A 20426-nucleotide genomic window follows, 5' to 3' on the forward strand; every position below is an offset into this window, starting at 1 on the left:
CACACTCACTAATTAATCACCTCTCGAAGAGAGGTGGAGTTGGCCGTCCCGCTGTTGGGCAGAACGTAGGATTAGGAGAGGGTAGCCCCACTATTTTTCCGAAGTCAAACCCACGTGTAGTAATCAGGCGCTTTTGGTATCGTGAACCTTTACAGTCTCTTTCTTACAGCCTCGGTACCTGTCCGACGCGGAGCGGAAGTTGGTCCCCCTTGTTGGGCTGGAGACAAGCTTAGGCTAGGGTAGCTCTACTATTTCCTGCCATTTCGGATACGTGCAATGATCAAGTGTATGGGTATCGTGTGCCTTATACAATGTAGTATTCGCTTGCCTGGCCCGCCAGCCACCGGCACGGAACCCAAGTTCGGGGCATAAAATCAGAAGGGACGGACGAATGTAGGATCCCGAACTAATTAGTCCAGTCTAAAACCCAACTCCTGTCCGAAAGAAAGATCTTTGGCTAGTGAGAAGCAGAGAGAATTTCTCGAGCAAAAAGCTGCAAGTTCATACGAGACTGTCGAAGAACGATCATGGCATGTTCCTGTACGTGTAGGCCCCCCGTAAGCGCTATCTGGCGGTTAATCAGAACAAGTCCTACGAATGAGGATGCTCCAAACGTGCAGAAGAGGTTTAGACCAGCAAAATCTCCTCGACTACAAACCGCGGCAGCGGACACGTCCTTCCCCACTCATATGCGCCTCTCCACTCCCATCCTAACGCGTCATGAGATCCACAGACCACCAGCACATGGTTGTTGGAGCCCTGATACGGCAGGGGGACGTTGTTGGGCCCTCTCGTCGGACAGACCTGGAGTAACATACCGTGAGCGAAGTCCGGAATGTAGCGGTTCGCAATTGCGGCCAGCTTTTCATCAGTACTGTTGTTCTTCCCTAGATGTAGCTCTTCTTGGACATTAGCACCTGCTATTGTGAAACGGCATGTCAACCATTTGGCGCGTAAGCCGTCAGTAGTGATCTCTCCGTCCCTTGCGTCGCCGCCGTCATATGCGAGTAATGTCTTCTCATGCGCAGTCGTGGTCGCGGTATTGGTCGTAGACCTGCGAGGCAAAGTCGGACGGGACGGTGCCCAGTGGAAACCTGCGACATTGCGCAGTCGCGGGGCGCTCGATACCAGAGCGCCTGTCGAGATCTTCGTGCCTAGTTGACGTCTCCACATTTCTGCGGCATCTTGCTCTGCGGTATCGCCGATCAACAGGTTCCAGATGAGCACGTCGTCTTCGTCCCGAGTTGCGTGCCGATGGCTGAGCAGGACGGCGGCCTCGCCGACGCTGATGAATCCTTCTGCGAGCTGCTGATCTTCGGCTGTGGCAACGGAGCCGCTCCCCTCGAACAGCTCCATATCCATTATGTCGTCTGGAGGAAAGAGATACGACCGAGTTAGGTACGGGACCAGTACGTCAAGGCTCCCCCCTTGAAACACTGTTTGCAGCACGTCGTATAGTTTGATGGTTCTGTCGTCGGCACAGAGCAAGTAGAGGGAGCTCCTTCCGCGCATGGACTCGAGCAACGTCCAGGCCCTCATGTTCCAATCGCAGACGAGAAGGGTTGAAAGCAGGTTCTCGCACGCGTCCACGCTTGAGTCGGCGATATCGATCGACATTAGATCTCTGTCGCAGACCAGCGTAACCATGCTCGTCGTAAATATTTTGTGGATATGGGCGATGCAGTCCCATCTCAGGCCTTTCTCGCTGGGGATGCATGGCGTATCCATCCAATAAGACGAGCAGCCGAGCGAGACGGCAATCTCAGAGTAACGTTGGTGCAGGCACAGGTTGAATCCGGTACCTTCGGGCCCGTCACGATCGGGTCGTCCTCCTTGACCATGACTCCAGACGTGTGATATTGCAAGCGTCTTCGATGTGACCTGGCAATAGCGTAGGGCGCTTGCACTTGTAGTGGTAACGTCGATCGCTTTCGGTCCGGATACTGCTACAAATGACTCTCGCGACCAAAATAGCCGGGGGCAGTTTCCCGAACACTTCCGCATGTGCATAGACTGGTTAATAACGGTCGTGTTCTCGAAGCGGCCGCAGGAGACCGATGATAGACCACTGCACTGCACGTGTCCAGCGTTGCAGACAGCTTCTCTCCCACCAAAGCAATCGTGAAGATTCTGCGCTACGTGGCGGAGATCCGATGAAATACATGCGCGGTCTTCGATGAGGTTTCGATAAGCCCATGCACAAAGATAGGGAGTGGCCTCCAGGTCAGCTTGCTGCACCTTACCACGATACTCGAATATCTCGGGCACAAGATCTTGAGCTCGGATTGAGTTCAAACCCCTGCTATTGTAGTCGAAACCATGGAGTTGTCGGCCAACAACAGACCGCAAGCGTATCATCAGGATCCTCTGCCACGAGGTCCACAGGAATACGCAAACCACAGACCATCTCTGCGCATTACCACGGCCTTGAGATGCCAGATCAAGGCTGACCCTCAGAAGGTAGATGGTGGCATTGAGGAGGCGCACGGAATGTGGTGGGCCGGATTCGCGGGATAAATCCGCTTGGGCAATGCCCAAGACAAGCCGAAGAACGATTGTGTCCACGTGGTTGACTGCCAGTAATGTTTCCCATGCAGTCCCTGAGACCATATCGGGACGACAGTCGGTCACAGTTGGCAACAAGTACCCATCGTCAAACGGGCCCTGAAATGGAAGGGCCCCCAGGATTGTAGGTGATGTGACAGGTAGCTGACAGAGAATCTCCGTCGCCCGATCGAAGATCTTTGCACGTACGGCGTCAGCCACCTGTCAAACCGTGCTATAGTCATTATGATGAAAACGGCAAACATGCCTGCTGCTCGACTGTGGCCGCCCTCCCCAGGTTCCCTAGCCAGTACGTGTCGCTATAGCTTTTGTCCAGCTGCGCAACATGGAGGTGAGGATCGGCAGTGTCTTGGTACAGCTTGAGACAAAGCCTTTTCGCTTGTCCTGCGTTTGGAAGCCCGTGTTCTGAATCGTGGTTGATGATGGTATGAAGGTCATACTCGCTACCTCGCCGGCCGTTTTTGGGGTCGTTCCACACGGCGCATAGACGGTCACGGCAGAACGATTTTCGCCAGGTCGAGGCGGCATTATCAGTGGTCATGAAGTCTGAGGCTCGGAGAAAGAAGTTAGCTCGAGGCGTGGCTGTCTGATGCCCTTGATTTGTGAAGTAAGATGAGACAAGGAGGAACCCAGAGAGGGGAAGAGTCAGATCCCGGAGCGAGAAGTGAGCGCTTGCTTTACCGTATCTCTACATCCCTATACTGTACCGTAATTGTGCTCGGCCTCAATCGGTGTACCTTGTTCCTAGGTTCTTCACAAGAAACCAGTTCAATAGTCGATTCGGGCATGGGAGAGTAACTGCTGGTAGGTCTCTTGAGAAGCCATCACAGCCGTGCCTGCCCGACCGGCCTTATCACGAACCCGATCCGAGGAAAGTGTACCCTCACATCTCCCACCCTCGGCCCTGCCCCGTCCGTCTTCTGAGGCCTGATAACAACCTCCTCGGGCCCGATAGCCAGTAGGGTCCCCACCGTCGGACTATCTCTTCCAGTATCATCAGGCGCAATAGTAACCTCCGTACCCGTCACAAGCCCATTTCGCCTGTCGAGCTCCCGATGAGGTCCAGCAGGCGTGGGCAACACCGGCACCCGCTCCGCCACTTCCGTGTCCCTCAGCGTTTGGAGCGTCTTTTTGATACCCGCATCGTCGGACCGCTCGACCCTCGTCTCCGTGCCCGGCAGATCGTGGATATAATCCTTGAAACGCTCAAACCATCCGACCAGCCCGGGATACCTCTCCCTATTGAACACGCTACCCATGCCTTCTCCATCTCCATCCCTCGCTCGTCCACCTGTCAAGTCACTGATGCCCTCGCCTCGCGAGATCTTCTCCCCCCAATCCAGCTGATACCACACCGCCACATCTGCGGCACTGGGCTTGTCGCCCTCAAATATCCACTTCCTGCCGTCCCCCACGAACAAAGGCTCCAACAAGCTCAATTGTAGGTCCAACCCGCTCAAATTCTGCGGCACCTTGCGCGCGAGTTTCTCCGCGTCAAGAGTGTGTCCGATGAGATTGGCGCGGTCAACGCCAAAGTGCGTACGCCAGACAGTGGCTGGGATGAGGCCGGTTGTCACGCGGAAAAGCGGACGGTCCGTCCAGTAGGAGGCGAACCCCCGAATGAGGGAGCGGTATGTCGCAGCGTGGCCGGCCGGATAGAGAGAGCCGTAGCCCTGAGCGGGCGGGAAGTGGTGTTCAAGGGCTTCCAGGATGAGCGACGTGTCGATGTAGATCTACAGTGACACGTATGGTCTTCAACCGTGTGTCACGTGAAATCGTCGCCCCGATCGGACTCACCTCTCTCCCGATAGCCAGGACAGGAATCTTCCTATACGTGACGTTGAAGTTGTCCTTCAAGATCGGCCGCGGCATCATGGATGGGACGACAACAAAAGCTGTTCTGTCAGCGGGGGGCCCAGCAAGACGAGCAGCGGCTTCCTTCCAAAGAACCCTCCTGCACCCAGAGGAGGCCAGTCCATCCGTGAAATAATTATCCGCCAGCTGCTCTGGATGCCCTTCCCCCAAGCAGTGGGTGGGACTCGGTACTCACTGTAAGGGATATGTTTCAGCCGAAGCGCCAATTTGACCTTTTGTGTAAACGGAGACGCTGCAGGACCCCATCTGGTTAGCTGGGGTTGTATTTAATTACGGGGCTGTCCACTCGTTCGCGACAGATACACTATACTCACAGTCATATCCGAATAGCACAACCGGCAGCGCCTCGCTGGAATGAGCACCTGCCATCTTGAAGCCTCAAGAATCGATGAGACCGGGGGGTAAGAAATCACGTCGGCAGAAGTCAAGGTTTCAGGAAGGCAAGAAAACTATAGTTAAGACATATAACGGTTGTGGACAGGGTCACCAAGACCGGTATTTGCGCGTACACTCGGGAGTTCCCCTACACGCGCCGAGGCGTGAATACGCGCCTCACAATAGAACGACAGGCTGATATGATATGGATGTCGGACGGACGGATGGTCTGCGTATACGAAGGGGGGAGAACCGAAAGAACCTCGGCACGCTGGTCAAATATCCGGCGATCTCCGTTTCTTTCGTTGCCCTCATACTCGTACCATATTATATTACCTAGGTATATATGTGTTCGCTATGCCACAGGGCGCACGCCTCGCTCGGTACCCGTGCTGTCCGCATTCATCTGCCTGTACCGGGGCTAGACGAGACTAATCTTGGTCGCATTGTTCAGCAGAGGCACCCTGTACAGCGCGTAGGGTTTAACCCGCCTATCCACACCACCTTGCTGTGATGGGCCCCGCCACAGCTCGTTTTCCGTAAAGTACAGATAACTCCCCGAGACAGAGAAGGTATCGGGCCATCCAATCCTGGAGTCTCTCACGTAAGTCTGGACTGTTCCATTTTGCGGGTTGAAAGTGACGATTGAGTCTGTCTCCACACTTCCTGCATAGACAATGCCGTTTGAATCGCTCTCGAGCCCGTCGCTCACGCCTTTCTGCCCAAGGTCCATGACCGAGCCTGTAGCGAACAGCTCAGAAGACAGACCGCGATCGCGAAGGCGAGACGTAGGAACACCGTATAGATGGCGACCCGAAACAACCGAAAAGTAGAGTGTTTCGCCGTCATTGGATAACGTGATGCCGTCCGCGCCGAATGCGAGTCTGGAGACCGGCATGCCGTTCCCGGGGTTCATATAGACTGACTCACCCCAGACGTTGGCGTAGAAGCCGGGCTCGGGACGGACTTGTGGAATATTATTCAGATGACGCCAAGACTCTCCGGTCCCGAGATCAACTACAATGATTCCATTGCGTCCTTCACTGGATGAGTCCGTAAGATACGCGATGCCTTGACCAGAGGAAGTGACTGATGGGCGCAGGTCAAAACGAACGTCGTTGGGATAAGAGTCGGCGAATGCGACCGTCGGCGGAAAGAGAATTGTCTGGAAGATTGAATTGTTTGTCAGGTCGATGCCGACAAGCTTCGGTCCGCCAGGGTTCGACGTCGTCAGAGTGCCATTACTCAGCAGTGCCCGGCCGGTATCCAGGACCCATAGCCGGTCTTTCGGATCGACCACGACACTTTGAACAGAGATAAAATAGTTTGAGAGACCTTTGGATTGTGGCGGATTCGTCGAATAGTCGACAGCACCGCCTGGCGGCGTATTGATCTGAGCATTTGGGAACGGGCTCTCGGTGTTGTTTGACCCAAGCTCCGCGACTTGGTACCTGGTATTTGTGGCGTCGAGTCCGAGCGGGTAACAGGAAAAGATACGTCCAGATGAAGAAACAGCGACACCTGTGAGAGAATGAGCCGGCTCCGAGGGTAACCCAGTCTTGGTCTTACCTGTCGGCCACTGGTCGAAATACAAGTGCACAAGTTCGAGTGACGGACCTGTGCCGATCGGATCACGAGCTGGCTGTTGGGCCGCTACAGTCCCAAAGGCTGCAAGAACAGCGAGAGTGCCGGTCGCCAGCTTCATCTTTGAATGGGCTTGACAATTGAACGACAGTTGGATAAACTTGGAAGGCCTTGCCAGAGGAACTGCTGTCGAGCTTCGTATATGATGCAGTAGCTCGTACAAGTAGAGGCTGCCGAAGCTTCGTTCTTAGTCGGTCTTTCTGCATGAGAGTCATGATCTCATGGCGGAGACAGTATCCGAGTCTCCCAATCACGGTGGTACAAGGGAGCCCCGCCCGTAATGTGGAAAAGCTGGAGGAGCATCTGGCCACAACGATGATTGGTGTGCCTGTCCACTTTGTTTTCGAGCTCCCAGATGCGGCTTGGTGCGCGCGGAGAACGTTGCATGATCGACGTCATGGTGACTTCTGGGCGATCCGAGGGGGACGAGGCTGAAGGACAGCCTTTGCGAAAGTGTGCTAACATGAAAGCGGCTCAGAGTATCCGCAGCCCGCAGCATTCAATTGATGCTGGCCGCACAACTGCCTTCCGCAGCCACCAGAGCTGCACCAGTTCTTCCACGAACTTCTTGTCAGATGCACTCCAGCTATCCAGGCACATCTCAATCATATCTTCGTGATTGATCTCGACCTCGGCCTTCACACTCTGGTCAGCCAGGAGTGCTTGGTTTTCCTCCTGCGTAGTATCCGCCACCGGGCTCGTACTGCCCTCCTCCTCTTCCTCATCCCGGTAACGCTCCGAGTCTTGTTCGTTACCGTCCACTCTTGCAATTGCGGAAGCCAGTGTGTTGAAGATGGTGGCCGTCATGCGCTGAAAGAACCCCACCACTGCAACCTCCCGAGTTTTATTTTCTTCCTCTGGGCTGTGCAAGAGCGCTTGGTCTCGTTCGCTTTCACTCTCCTCGCCTTCGGCAAAACCAGTGCGCCTGTCCCCCGCGGACGCCCACCAAATCATCGAATTATAAGCGACCCGAGACCAGGATGACGGTTCTATCACCTCCTTGTTCAGCGAATATGAGGACGAAGCCGATAAGACCGAGGAGACATCGCTGTCAGTCGCCGTGACGTCATTGTGCTCCAAGAAGCGTAGGGTCGTCAGCAGATGCGAGAGCCGATGAGCATCCCGCTGGGTAGCTCTGATGCCAGCCTTTGGAAAAGCCTTGGTCAACTCTGGGCTCGAAAGAACGATGCGAGGAAATGCTTTCGTCGCAGCTTGGTGTGCCTCTGATTTGGGCAGGAGCACAAGGACATCGTAGAGGTCAGGTTTTGAAGCCAATACATCGTCCGTCGTGCAGGCGATAAAGCTTCCATTTGGCCCTGCGGCCTTCTCCTGCTCCAATTTCGCAATATCCATAACTCCAATCGTGAACAAGGGACGGAGCCTGCTGATGAGAATATCGGCCTCTGGCAAGGCCGATAGCACCGGTTTGGAAATGGATGACAAGATGGAAAGGTTATAAACTGTATCTATGGTTAGCGCGGGTCCCCCTACTCGAAAATCTCGTCCTCACCAAGGTTGCAGGCGAATTCGACTGGCGCGTCCGTCACAATCAGAATGCGCTTGCGCAGTAGCGCCGCCCGGTACAGTGGGAACATGAGAGGACCGAAGAGCTTTAACGAGTCCATCAGAGTTAGGGCCGGATGATGGGGAGTCAAAGAATGGTGTGTGGAGATGTAGGTCGTTCCGGTAGACATGCTCCTAGAATTAGTGTATCCATTCGGTCGCTGCGATGGGTCATCTCCTTCAGGATCCCGAGGTGTTTGAGAAGAGCGCTCCTCGGGCTTCAGCCTGTATTTGTCCCAGTACTCTTCAAGTGCGGCTGTGTTTGTTACATTGTCGATCTGTGCCCTGTTTGCGTTCAGACGTGCCCATGTAGCGGGAATCTTTTGTGTGTACCTTGCGAGCTCCTTCAGGATCTCAGCATGACGCCAGCTCCGACCTATGCGACCACGTTCCAATGGGACCAAAATGCCCACGGCTAACATTCGGGCAGCGCGATCAGACTCCTGGTCGGGTCTATTGATGAATGCGCTGAGGCCGGCGTATTCATCGTGGATAAAATATCTTTAATGTTTCAGCCGAGTAACCCGTGGGACAGTGTGTGCCACTCACACGAGATCTTCTTCGACATTGTGTAGGCCGGAGGGCAGGGATTTGAACTCGACGATGCCCTCAAGTGGGACTGTGACGGAGGTTTAATTCGCAGTTCGGCAAACATGGAGAGCTGGAGAACTGACGGTCGTCAACGGACTTGTGCCATCCTAACGTATACCTGCCACCATTTAGTAGACGTCGGAAGCAGGGTCGCGTGTGCGCACCCTTTGCGATGGTCAAAGTTGACCAGAAATACCGCGGCAATAGAAGGGACAGGAGGCTCATTGCTTGTGTCGATCTTCAGTTGATTTGCGACCTGCTCTGCCATAACTTGGATTCGATCTCATGCTGCCAGCATACGCTGACATGCCTTTAATCCGAGGGTATATAAATGGCGTATAGGGTAGTTGGCCGGAGACTGCGGTCGATTCAGTTAGTACCTAGGTATAGTTGCCCGCAGCGCTGTAAGAGAGCGTTAAATGACAGTATCGTCGACATTAAATGACGATGTAGCTTGACTTGACTTGACCTCGCTCTTAACTTCACTTCTTCCCCCTTAGTCTATTTAGCTTCACTGCTGGTATTACTACTTAGCTACCTTCCTCCCATTAAAAGAAGGATCTAGGTTCAAGCCACAAAAAAAGTAAAAACTGAAGATTGAAGAAGTCTCTTAAGGTTCCCTGGCCCAACCATCAGAAACTCGCTCCTTTCGAAGTTGGTTTTTTCCTGCCACATTGTTATCATCCCATCCCACGATGACATCTCAGCTACCGCCGCTACGCTCTGATTGCTTGCTACGGTTGCTACGGCCTACGACCTACGATCGAGGTGCTTGATGCCTGCTAACCGGTGTTAGTTTGTCCTGTCAAGACCTGGATCGGAGGGATACTTCGCTCAGATTTCAGATCTCAATCGGGTTCCTGACGCCCCTACCCCGGTGGTAGTTCGACCCGAGCAGGAGCCAGATTGGATCCGGCGGCGGCGTGGTTCGAATCGCCCATTCCATTGATGCCTCTGGGGAGAGGACGACACAATGGGTATGGGGGTCTTTGCGTGATTTGATTCCTTTTTTTGCAGGTATAATATAACAAGACTAGGGTTTTGTGACCGGACCTTGTCATGTGACAGCGGCGACGAAGGTGAATTGCAGGTGAGTGCGTGAGCACTACCTATGGACAGGCCCTGCAGCGAAACACTATCGCATGACAGAACACCATTGCGGAAGTCGATAACTTTAATCTTCATCGCATTTTGTGTCTCTCGGGGCTTGTCCAAATGGCATCAGAGGGATGTACATCTACGGTGAGCGGAAGAGCGTTATAGGAACATCAGACTACATGAGGCGCTGTCATTCTGCATATCGCGAAACCGAAGCTGAACATCATCTTCCCGGAAATTTCGCAACGAAGCAAACACACTAATATGGTTACCAGTCTTGGCCATTCAAGCCACAGGTCAATCTGGCTTGCCATACCACAGGAACCAGTGTTTGATTTCCAGCTTACAGTGACAGAGCATGACAGTGGTCCTGGGTCAACCATGCATTGGGCCTCATATTCGTTTCCAGCTTCAATGCCTGCACGGCTGCTATGAGCGAAGTCCTACACTTTCCCCATAACTGCAAGATCGAGGTTCCGGCGCAGTTGTAAACCTCGGTCCTTTACTAGGCCTCACAGGTTTCTCTGAAGTGCCTATCTGCAACGGCCTTTGTTAGTAGCCCGTCCACCCAGCCGAGTCAAGTGAACAATTCTGCCTCAGAGGCAGTGCGCCTACGATTAAGTGCCGGCCTTCATCTTGCCTTCCCTCGGCCTTTTGACCGTTCCGGCTTTGCAAGATCATGTCATATACCTTCATAGGGTCACTTCGAGCTGGTTCAAAGATGTCAAGGTCCCAGAATACCGCGGCTTTTTAGGGAAACAGGTCACCCCCTTTCAGCTCGAACGCCCCTACTGGGAGACCCTGCACGCCCGGCATATCCTACCACTCGGGGCTTATCGCGGGAATGAGAAAGCTTTGAGGGACGAGCCTGCAGCTCCTTGCCACAAATTCCGGGCAGACTTGACTTCAACCTCCTCACGGACGACCCAACAGCTCGGCTGGTAATCTACTTCCAAGGCGTGGGCGACACTCTGGGTCCGGCTGGCGAACCCAGAGCTATCGCGCCTTGTCCGTGAGTGCAGAAAATGTACACATACTGGCCATCGGCTACAGTGGTTTAGATTCTCGTCCTGGGTGGCCATCAGAAGACGGTCTGCAAGATCGCAATCGGACAGTATTATATGCCTATGTATGCCCACTACTCTTCTCGTCTACGTTCTGAGTCTTAACAAAACTCTTAACCCTCGATTGCTCTCACTTATACTGCTCCTCATAACCACATGCCGACGTCCCCTTCACTTACTGTAGACCCGAGCAGCGCAGATACAAAGGTCCGCTCGAGTAATTAGACTCGGCCAGATTCACATGACGGCAGGGCCGGTGCCCGGGCTCGGATGCGACATGCGGAGGACAGAGGACAGTAAGACGGACGCTAGCAGGGTTGTCTCCTCGTTCCGCAGCCCTCTTTGCGTTTTTACCAGAACGTCCCGCTGTTTATTGAGCTGTCGCTTCAGTAATTGGGGGGGAAGTCACTATTGCTTGCCTTCCCCAGGCTGAAATTTTGCCTCAGTGGTTAGACGAAATACCAAAGGTGGAGCTTGTCAGTTATTCGCCCTTGACATCGTCTCGATAAGACCAGAGCAACCGCACGCTCGGGGGTAGTGAGCCGCAAATGCTGAAGTACTCGGACAGTAGGCGTCGAAGCAGCTCCTCCCTCGCAGGGAGGGGACGGCACCGGATATCCCGAGCATTGATGATCCCTTCCCCGAGGCTTCGTGTCCCATGCCGTCGTCGTTGTGACTCCATAGGCCATGTCGGCACACACAGATGCCCACTGGTTGTGTCCGGGGATGGTCAGTTCAACAAGGACGGCTCTGATGCGGTGACTTTGGTCTCGTCGCAAAGGCAAGTGCTGACTGTTACTCCACCCTCGTAGAGCCCCTTCTTCAAGAACTGGCGAAATACTCTGGCGGTTTGCCCAGATCCTGCTGCTGCCGCTCTTGCTGCTGTGCCGGGTCGACTTCTCCGTTCCCACCACTGCCGCCACCGACTTCGACCCCGTCACCAACACCGACACCCAGAGTAGTGCTTGGCAAGCTCTTACTCCGTCCATGGAACGCCCCCAAGATATCGTCCTTGTCCGCCTCAACGTCGGGATCCCGCTGACTAGGCCTCTGCCTCCTCTTCATCCGGACTCTCTCCCGCGCGAACTTCAACTGGTCCAATGTGGCCTTCAGGTCCGCCGACATCTCCCTCTGCGGACTATCACCTTCCTGCCCCGTGGCACTCGGCACCACATCCCCCGCCGCCGCCGCCGTCGCCTCCCCGATCAAACCATCCAACTCCTTTTCCTCCCCCTCCAACTTCCTTAACCGCTGACACTCCTCCTCCCACCAGAACAACATCCCCACCAGATCCTTCTGCCTGTTGAGGTTCAACAGCGCGAGCTGATGCGGGAACCGCGGGCCGATCTTGAACGTGTCGACGCTGCCGTCCTCGCGGCGCAGGATGTCATGTCTCATGAGTTTCGAGTGGACGCGCTTGGAGACGCTCTCCGAGTCGACCACGCCGGCGACGTAGAAGGATCGCTCGTCCAACGCGTACGGGTTTGGAGACGCGATCTGGTGCACGTAGCACATGTCGTGGCGGTAGGTTGTCAGGTCGATGTGGTGGGAGGGCGTGGGGTCGGCGAAGAAGTTGGGCACCGCGGCGTTGGCGAAGCGCGTGAAGGAGAAGCCGAGGGAGCCGTTGCGTTTGCGGTACATCGTGGAGGTGTCGATGTAGTGGAGAGGTTGGGAGATGAACAGTATAGACGTGGCGTGCAGGGCAGAGAGGGAGAAACAGATAGGCAGAGCAAACCCAGGTCGCCGAATGTGGTTACTCAGTAGGACATACTCGTACACAGAACGGTTCTCGAAGGACAACCTAACAGTAGGGCTTGGACATCATGCTGCAAAGCAATCGAGTACAGTGTACAATTCCGGTGCGACGCGGGGCGGAGCGGGGCGAGAACTTCCTCGGCACCCAGTCGGAAGGTTATACAGACAGTATCCATTGCTTGATTGTCTGGGTGGTAATCAACTCCGGTTGAATGTAGGAATCATGGGCCGCAGCGGAAGCCCGTGGATGTTGATCGAGCACGTTGTCCAAGCCCGGCATCTCATTGGTAGTCTGTGCTACGAAGGTTTCTACGACTGGGTTGGTAAAGGGACGCACTGTGAACACACTGTAAGTTGACCAGTCCATTGGGCTAAGTACTTTACTGAATTGAAAGGTTGGAAGAGGAGACTTTACAGTGACGGAATGTAAGGAGACCATCACCACGGCGGCTCCTCGATGTGCCCCTCCGCGGTCTTGTGGCTCTCCTAGCAGCATCGCGAGGTCGCCGCAAATCGCGAGCTCTGATTCGCGGAGCCGGGACACTGCAGGATGTCGGGAATTGGGCACACTCTTCCAGGCTCACGCGTGCTTCGGTCGGGACGGTTGAAGTACAGAGAGAGAAGTATGACGCTCGGCTCCAGAATGATTGACTGCATCGAGGTGATGCATCAATACGTCTAGATGAAGTTCTGATATGATCATTATCAATATCTGGATAGCACCAAAACTTGCGCCAGAGTTTCTTTGTCGTGGCCCGCATATGCAATGCCGGGCTTCCAAGGGACGATCAATCGGCTCTTCCACCATGACAAGGAGAGACGAACGAGAGAGTAGAAGATCTGCCAACTCAATCCAGTCCTCGCATGTGTGATTCCTGCAGACATCAGCGCTGCTTGCATGGACGCCTCAAAGGGGCAGGCACCGGAGATTCGGGCCTCATGTCGAAAGGTGGCGTGGTAGGTGCGGCTCTCCGTCTTTATACGGCTCACCAGCCTCCTCCCTCGCCATGTCATTAATCCACCGCTCATTGGGTTTCAGGGATTGTCCACCAGCGACCTTCGACGCCATGTACATCCAGCTGAGGGCATTGCCAACCGTGTGCACTTCATCGCTGACATGCGTTCTGGCGTACTCGCTCATCCGAATGTAGAGGTCCTTATCTGTGACAAGGTTGTATAGGTGCTTGGCAACAGATTCGTGATCTCCTCTAGAGACGAGGTAACCGCTCTTTCCATCTTCAACTTGAAGTGGAATACCCCCAGCAAGGGTGGCAATGATTGGTTTACCCTATAGCTTTGTCAGCACATTCTTCAGTACTCATCGGACTATACTCACCTTATGCAACGCCTCCGAGACCTTGACCTCGAACCCCTCTCTAGTTGACAGTTGAAACGCCACAGTGCATAAAGACATGATGGCGTTCAAGATCTGATCACTCGGTCCAAGTCTGACCACCACAATATCATTGACCAGGTCGGGGTATTTCTCCAGGATCAGGCCCATCGTCTGGTCATAGATTAGGGTGGCATCAGGATCGTCGATAGAACCGTGTCCACAAATCACCAACTGCTGTACTTGTTCTTGGGGTCTGTCTTTCACCATTTCTCGGAATCTGGCATAACTCCTGATAACATCCGGAATGCCTTTGGATGGATCAAATCGTGCTACTTGGGTGAAGTATCCTCGATCGGGGTAGGCGAGCTGAGGTAGATTCTGGCTTTGGCAGACCTGACGGAGGACATGTAAATAGTACCGCAGATCCCATTCGGCCATGTCTTTGTTGAGACCATCAAGCCTGCAGTTCTGGTTAGCTCCTCGAACAGCCTTGCGTCTCGGCCCCACACTCACCAGTCTGTAGTTGCTGGGAGCCAGCCCAGGGATTCCTTGCGTACATCAGGCGGAACAAAGGACTTGACCGGGTGGCTGAGGAAGACGTCTGCATGCTGGATACTCGACCACATATTCCGCCATACGTGCTGGGCCGCGCTGCCATCGTTCAATACCAGGTCGTCTCTGACTTCAATGTGGCTTCGGAAAATTATGGGCCGGTCCGGTGCAATTCTTTTGGCGATCGGGATGAGTTCTGGCATCTGGGGATCGTCGATTATGATAACATCTGCACCGCCGTCCTGGGGCGCACTGAGTGGACCCGAGTCTCTCACCCAATATCGTTCCGCATTATCAACGATCCACTCCTTGATTTTTCCGAGCTGTTCGTCCGTCGCACGGACATCGGGAGGGACCACACCTTGTAGGATGTTGTGGTTTGTTTTGGTGATCCGAAAGACATCGGGTCTTGGCTTGGGCACAAACCTGCGAGGTGGTCAGTACCTGTACTCGTTCTGTCAAGCAAGAAACACGCACCACTCGACGTTCACGCCCTGCAGTCTCAAGAATCGAATGAGTGCATGACGCATCAGGGCCACTCCGCCACCTTGTGGTGTGGCACTGAAGAAGACAACTCGGAGCTTGCGATCGACCACATCCTTGATGTACTTCTGTGCGGCTCTCCACGTAGGAGCTCTGACGGATTTCTCGTAATCTTCCAAGGTAGCGAGATGTATCAGACCGCCTAGGTCAACTTGGACCTCATTCTGGAAGCTGATTGACAGCCGGGGTTGTTTCGTCGGAGCGTAGAGTCTATGCAAGTCAGAGTAGGAACACGAACGAGGACGCGTCGTAACTCACGCCAGACATTTTCGAGCAGCTGAGTCGGCGATCTCATCCACTCTCTGCGGTAAGTCTTTTCCCTTGTCCGACCGTAGCACCGGGTTCGCCGTCACCACCATAGGGACAACATCCAGTTCTGACCACAGCCTGGAGCAGAGCGCCGGGCTCTCTCCGTCGAGTTCCGCGATAACTCCGGCACCCAGAATCTTGCACACGTGTTCTTGTCTATAGCGGTCTAGCTCGGCGATGACATGGTCTGCAACCCAATCGCTATTCCCATTCTTGATATGCTCATCCTCTTCTTCTAGCGACACCCGCTGTACAGAGAAGTCTATGCCGTAGGTGCCGTCATGGATGGCAATCCCGATCTTGAGACATCGATCACTCTCTCTTTCGATTGCGAGACCGGCCCAGAATTCCTATGACGTACAATGTAAGTCAAAGCTGTCCTGGCACGAAGGTAGAGGTGAAGGTCATCAAGCGCGTACGCGTGAGGGCGCCTCACGAGGCGCATCAAGGGGGTAAACACTCACACTGATGCTGGTGCCGATATCAATGCGGTCGGGAAGCTTTACACTTGCCGCGCGGTTTCGGTGATACTGGGAACGATGTGCCTGGAAGTCATGGTGGACCTCCTTGCTAACACTCGTCCTTCGCCCTCCTGGATCGCCCATAGCTGAGGGTTATTCTGGGACCTAGGTGACACAAGGCTGAATGTCCCTCTTCGGATCAGGAGATAACTGAATGTCAGGCTAGACTAGTTTGCGATATGAGTGGGCGTAACAACGTCCGATATTGCATGCGACGGGGCTATAAAGGCTGCTCTCGTCATTGGGAGCAGAATAAACAATATGTAGTTCTAGTCTTCGTGGCGCCGGAAGCAAGTGAAGTGAAAACGACTCGACTTAGCCACAATCGAGTGCCGCGTGGGACAACTTCAATGAGCTCAAAGGTGTAAAAGCAAGTTCAGATGGAACAAAGACTGATCGACGGCAGAAAGTCAGGATGACGTCCAATTATGGTCACCAACCGCCACATGCGGAAGGGCCCCTGTGGACATCTCGGATACGTGGGAACAGTCTACGTTGATTCGCGCGTGCCTGAAAATGGTGTGCGCAGCTTTTGGTTGAGATTATCGAAGCGAGGCTTATGCGAGCTCGACGTAAACATCACCTGATGTGTCAGGATACGGCGTGGATGGCCAAGGTCGTCTAGTTTGATGCCACGGTTGTCCAACGTGGCGGTGGAAAGCGAGAAGCTCGTGTCGGCTCAGATAATCTGTGCACAGTATGCATAATGCAGATACGAGGTACGTGCAGGTGACAGATTAACTCTTTACTCCCAGATCTTGATCAGAGACATGAGGCTGGAGCGGAAGAGGCGACGACGTGCCAATAAGAGCTCGAAAGCGCGTTCTCTCGGAAGGGCGGCCGCCAACGAGCAGATGGGGTGTATCTTTCCCGCAGCTAGATTCCGACGACTCCGGTCCCTCTGAATTCTGAATGGAGTGTGGATCATGTCGTCAACGATGATGTAGATTTGAGATGAACCTTCTCTGCACCTCAGCCCACAGATCGAGGTCCTACGCAAAGTGCCGGGATTATGGCCTGGAAGTGCAGTACGGTAGGGTATTAACGCCCGGAAGGCCCTCGCTACGGAGAGACTCCTGCTCAGCGTTGTGAAAACTCCCACGGGCCTGGCGTGCAAGGAAACAGGTACATTAGCCCCTCCTGCGCTTAAGCCTCTCAAGCCAGTACGGATTGTTTTGTCGATATCTGAGCACGGGGCAATCGAAGAGCGAAGAAAATGTCAGATCTGGTGGCACTTCTGCAAAATAGCAGCACCATGTGATTTCCCAGCGCGAGCTTCATGCGAAACGCCTCGGCGACTGAATATTCCATATCACAAGAGCTAGAGTCAACTCACTATCTGACTTTCAAGCGATCTCAATATCACTCTCATCACTGTCCTTGGTGTTTTTGCGTCGTTCCTGCTCCTTCCGGCCTTGTTCCAGGACCTTCCTCCTGTCATCCCTCAACTTCCTCTGTGACACGACAAATGCTCCCAGCGGCGTGTCTTGCCACTGCACATCTTTCAGGAAAGCCTCAACTTCAGTCCTGTCTTTGGGTGAGAAGTTGATCTTGTTCCTCCGCTCTTCAATCCACTTGGCATTTGTCTCAGACTTTTGAACGAGTAGGGCGACGGCTTGGGTGAGCTTGGAGTTCCTATTTCCGCTAGTTTTAGAAGCTGCTTTTATCCAGCGCTTGAGCATGACAGTTACGGGTAGCTGCAGTTCAGGGTAGGCGATACTCTTGGTCCATAGCACGAAGAACTCCGAAAGTAGTTCAACCACTTGTTCGCCGACGCCATCTTGGTAGATCTTGCTCTTCAGATAGGATGTCGGTGCTCTGATGTTGGAGGCAAAATCGAGCGGTCGCAATGTTGCGGCTTTTGCGGGCTTCTTCATCTCCGCCGAGTTCAAAACCTCTATCAGGGCAGCCGACAAGGGAATGTAGGTCTCCGTTGCCTGTGAAATGCGCAGGAGAGAGCGCATGAGCTGAAAACGAAGTGGGAAGTATGTGGAAGTGGGTATCAGACGCAGTGTGCCGAGCGTAACTTGTACCACTGGATAGATCAGAGGCCGGAGCTGTGAAGGTTTGCCATTCTGGGTTTCAAGCACCGAGGTGCAGTGAGTAGACAGGACCCGAGACCAGAAATCTAGAGAGTGAACAAACTGCCAGTTGTAGACGGTCTTGTACGAGTCCTTGGTGGGTTTTGTGATATTCCCCCGGAGATGGATGGCTAGTTGCCGAATGAACGTAAAGCCAGTTGTGTAGCTGACTTTTTGGTCAATTCCCCAGATCTCGGCTGCCGAGTTCTTCATTAAGTTGATCCCTGCCAGGGTGTGGATGGTCGTATTCCGGCTCCCCTTCACAACACCCTCGTAGGTCGACTTGAGTACAGCTTCGCGGATCCCAGCATCACCAATGACCATAAGCCGCCGGATGACTAAAAATGCCTGGATCCGAGTTGCTTCGTCAGACGAATTGTCAGACCAAATGGCTGCAACTGCTTTCGTGATGACTTTCAGGAACTTGCGGAACTGAAGTAGATATGGTAAAAGCGGCTCAAAAGACTCCAACGTCAACCGCAGAGTCTTGGTGTCCGACAAGTGGCCGAGCAAGTAGTGCAAGGATGACGCGTGCGACTTGATCAATGGTGCTAGAGTCTTGAATTTCGGGGAGTCGGTGGGAATGCGCAGTTTCCCAGTAGCAGTCTCTTTGACGGGGAGATGGTGGGACAGGACCTGCGGGACCTGCTTGAGGGCTGTCATCAAAACTTCGTGGTACACCTCGGGACTGGGTATGTTGTATTTGAAGACCATGTCCTCTTCGTCGTCCGCGTGCGCAGCCGCACGAAATGCTAGGACAACTTGACGGAGAGCTCTGATGGAGAATTGTTCGGCCAAGGAAGACTTCCACTTCTCCACCATGACCAAGGTCACGTCGTCGGGAGCATCAGTATCCTCGACATCACCACCCATGGTTTTCTGCTTCTTTGCTGGCGGTTCGTTGTCACTAAGATCATCCACCGCAGCCAGGTCATCGTCTTCGTCAAATTCCAGCAGCTCGGCATCGTTTTCCTTCAGATATTTGTAGAACTCAGGGTCTTTCTCAGCCAGCGCGGCCATATTGATTCCAGCCTCATCGCCATCTTCTTCATCAACCTCTGAGTCTGCGCCTTCTTCACAATCGGCGAGATTGTTTCTCTTGCGCTTGACACCATTGCTCTTCGGTGTTGCCTTGGTCTCGGGTTCGGGGATGTCCAACGTTTCTTGGAAGAACTCGTCCTCATTCATGTCCGCTTGCTCTTCTCCAAGTGCCTCATCATTAGACTCTCCATCTTCGTCCGCCGGCTTCGATCTCTTCTCTGCTCTTTGTTTCTTCTTTGCCTTTTGCTGGTGTCGCTGTTTGATCTTTGCGAATTCTTTCCTCCGTTCAATCGTTCCCTTGAGTTGATTTTTCTCAAACTTCTTAGTCGATTTGGCTTGTTTTCCCATCGCGACTGCTAAGAGGAGGACGAGGCGTGAAGGTTCGTCCTTGTGGTGGGAGACGACGAGCGAGGCGCAGTCGGTGTTTCCTCTTGCGTTGACTGAAACCCAAAGTTCAGAAAAAATTACAGGCGGGCCGAGGTTTTCCCAGCGACGCTTCAACTATTACAGTCTCCCCGCACAGCCTCGTCGTTCAGGTCGGTCGCAGCCTCGCGACAATCGGTTCCGCGTACACGACACAAGTAGTCTGAATCCGTCGAACGATCTGAACTGGATTTGGTTTCGTCCATGACCGCAAAGTGACCTCCCTAATTCATGAAATCCAGAGGCTCCGGTGTCCCTCAGCAATGTATACTGCCACCTCCCCCCGTCCACCCTCGAACTACAACACCGTCCAAGCCTACGCACCTACGCCCTACGGCGCCTTTCCGTCCTCGCACCCGCTGTCCGCACGCATATCCCTCGACGAAGAAGTGAAGCTATCCTCTACACCGGCAGAGCGGGACCTGATCGACTCCCTTGCCGAGATTTACAGTATCATCCGCACGCTCGACGGACTCGAGAAAGCATATATCAAAGACGCGCTCCCCGAAAGCGAGTATGCAGATCTTTGTAATAAGCTGTTGAAGCAGTACCGGAGCATTCTGCAAGATGAGAGCGTGGCACGGGAGTTCGGAGACCTTGACGCCTTCTGCGAGAGGTGGGAGGTTGAATGCCCGCGTGCGAAGGAGAGGTTACGAGTCGGGCTGAATACTGTAGATACCATTACAGTCTCACAACAGTCAACCTCAGGCGCGGGGCTTGGGGGCACACCTGCGCCGAAAGCCAACCTCTCCGGCGCACTCATCCTCACCGCGACCGAGAATTTCATAACGTTCCTCGACGCCTTGCGGCTAAACATGACTTCCAAGACTTCGCTTCACCCTCTCCTGTCCGATGTCATACAGAGCGTAAACAAGGTCACAGATCAGGACTTCGAACATCGGGGGAAGATCATCCAATGGTTGATCACGCTGAATCAGATGAAGACAAGCGAGGAGCTTAGTGAGGAGCAAGCTAGGGATTTGGCGTTCGACATGGAGCAGGCATACAACGGATTCAAGGCAATCATACAGTGAAGAAAAACTGGCAGCTGAGGCAGTACAGTACAGTCACTTCACTGCTGTGCCTCTCA

General features: G+C 53.9%; 8 protein-coding genes across 8 annotated transcripts; 2 read left to right on the forward strand and 6 right to left on the reverse strand.

The window, feature by feature from the left end:
* Positions 1–627: 627 nt before the first annotated feature.
* A1O7_02149 (uncharacterized protein) lies at positions 628–4440 on the reverse strand (the record flags this gene model as incomplete). Its single annotated transcript, XM_007756184.1, has 3 exons — positions 628–2742; positions 3453–4298; positions 4363–4440. The coding sequence occupies 3 exons, from the start codon at positions 4438–4440 to the stop codon at positions 628–630; spliced, it is 3039 nt and encodes a 1012-aa protein (XP_007754374.1).
* Positions 4441–5236: 796 nt separating this feature from the next.
* A1O7_02150 (uncharacterized protein) lies at positions 5237–6520 on the reverse strand (the record flags this gene model as incomplete). The annotated part of the gene is made up of 2 exons (XM_007756185.1): positions 5237–6336; positions 6385–6520. The coding sequence occupies 2 exons, from the start codon at positions 6518–6520 to the stop codon at positions 5237–5239; spliced, it is 1236 nt and encodes a 411-aa protein (XP_007754375.1).
* A 413-nt stretch (positions 6521–6933) lies between these two features.
* On the reverse strand, positions 6934–8590 carry A1O7_02151 (uncharacterized protein; the record flags this gene model as incomplete). The annotated part of the gene is made up of 4 exons (XM_007756186.1): positions 6934–7919; positions 7970–8307; positions 8356–8523; positions 8574–8590. The coding sequence occupies 4 exons, from the start codon at positions 8588–8590 to the stop codon at positions 6934–6936; spliced, it is 1509 nt and encodes a 502-aa protein (XP_007754376.1).
* A 1790-nt stretch (positions 8591–10380) lies between these two features.
* Positions 10381–10807, forward strand: A1O7_02152 (uncharacterized protein; the record flags this gene model as incomplete). The annotated part of the gene is made up of 1 exon (XM_007756187.1): positions 10381–10807. One exon carries the CDS (start codon positions 10381–10383, stop codon positions 10654–10656), a length of 276 nt encoding a protein of 91 aa, XP_007754377.1. The 3' UTR covers positions 10657–10807.
* A 790-nt stretch (positions 10808–11597) lies between these two features.
* A1O7_02153 (uncharacterized protein) lies at positions 11598–12416 on the reverse strand (the record flags this gene model as incomplete). The annotated part of the gene is made up of 1 exon (XM_007756188.1): positions 11598–12416. One exon carries the CDS (start codon positions 12414–12416, stop codon positions 11598–11600), a length of 819 nt encoding a protein of 272 aa, XP_007754378.1.
* Positions 12417–13467: 1051 nt separating this feature from the next.
* Positions 13468–15875, reverse strand: A1O7_02154 (uncharacterized protein; the record flags this gene model as incomplete). The annotated part of the gene is made up of 6 exons (XM_007756189.1): positions 13468–13818; positions 13867–14326; positions 14380–14844; positions 14890–15171; positions 15220–15620; positions 15735–15875. The coding sequence occupies 6 exons, from the start codon at positions 15873–15875 to the stop codon at positions 13468–13470; spliced, it is 2100 nt and encodes a 699-aa protein (XP_007754379.1).
* Positions 15876–17137: 1262 nt separating this feature from the next.
* A1O7_02155 (uncharacterized protein) lies at positions 17138–19261 on the reverse strand (the record flags this gene model as incomplete). The annotated part of the gene is made up of 1 exon (XM_007756190.1): positions 17138–19261. One exon carries the CDS (start codon positions 19259–19261, stop codon positions 17138–17140), a length of 2124 nt encoding a protein of 707 aa, XP_007754380.1.
* Positions 19262–19599: 338 nt separating this feature from the next.
* A1O7_02156 (uncharacterized protein) lies at positions 19600–20370 on the forward strand (the record flags this gene model as incomplete). Its single annotated transcript, XM_007756191.1, has 1 exon — positions 19600–20370. The coding sequence occupies one exon, from the start codon at positions 19600–19602 to the stop codon at positions 20368–20370; it is 771 nt and encodes a 256-aa protein (XP_007754381.1).
* Between the last annotated feature and the right edge of the window lie 56 nt (positions 20371–20426).

Source organism: Cladophialophora yegresii (assembly GCF_000585515.1).
Source record: "Cladophialophora yegresii CBS 114405 chromosome Unknown aczIN-supercont1.2, whole genome shotgun sequence".
NCBI classification, from domain to species: Eukaryota; Fungi; Ascomycota; class Eurotiomycetes; order Chaetothyriales; family Herpotrichiellaceae; genus Cladophialophora; species Cladophialophora yegresii.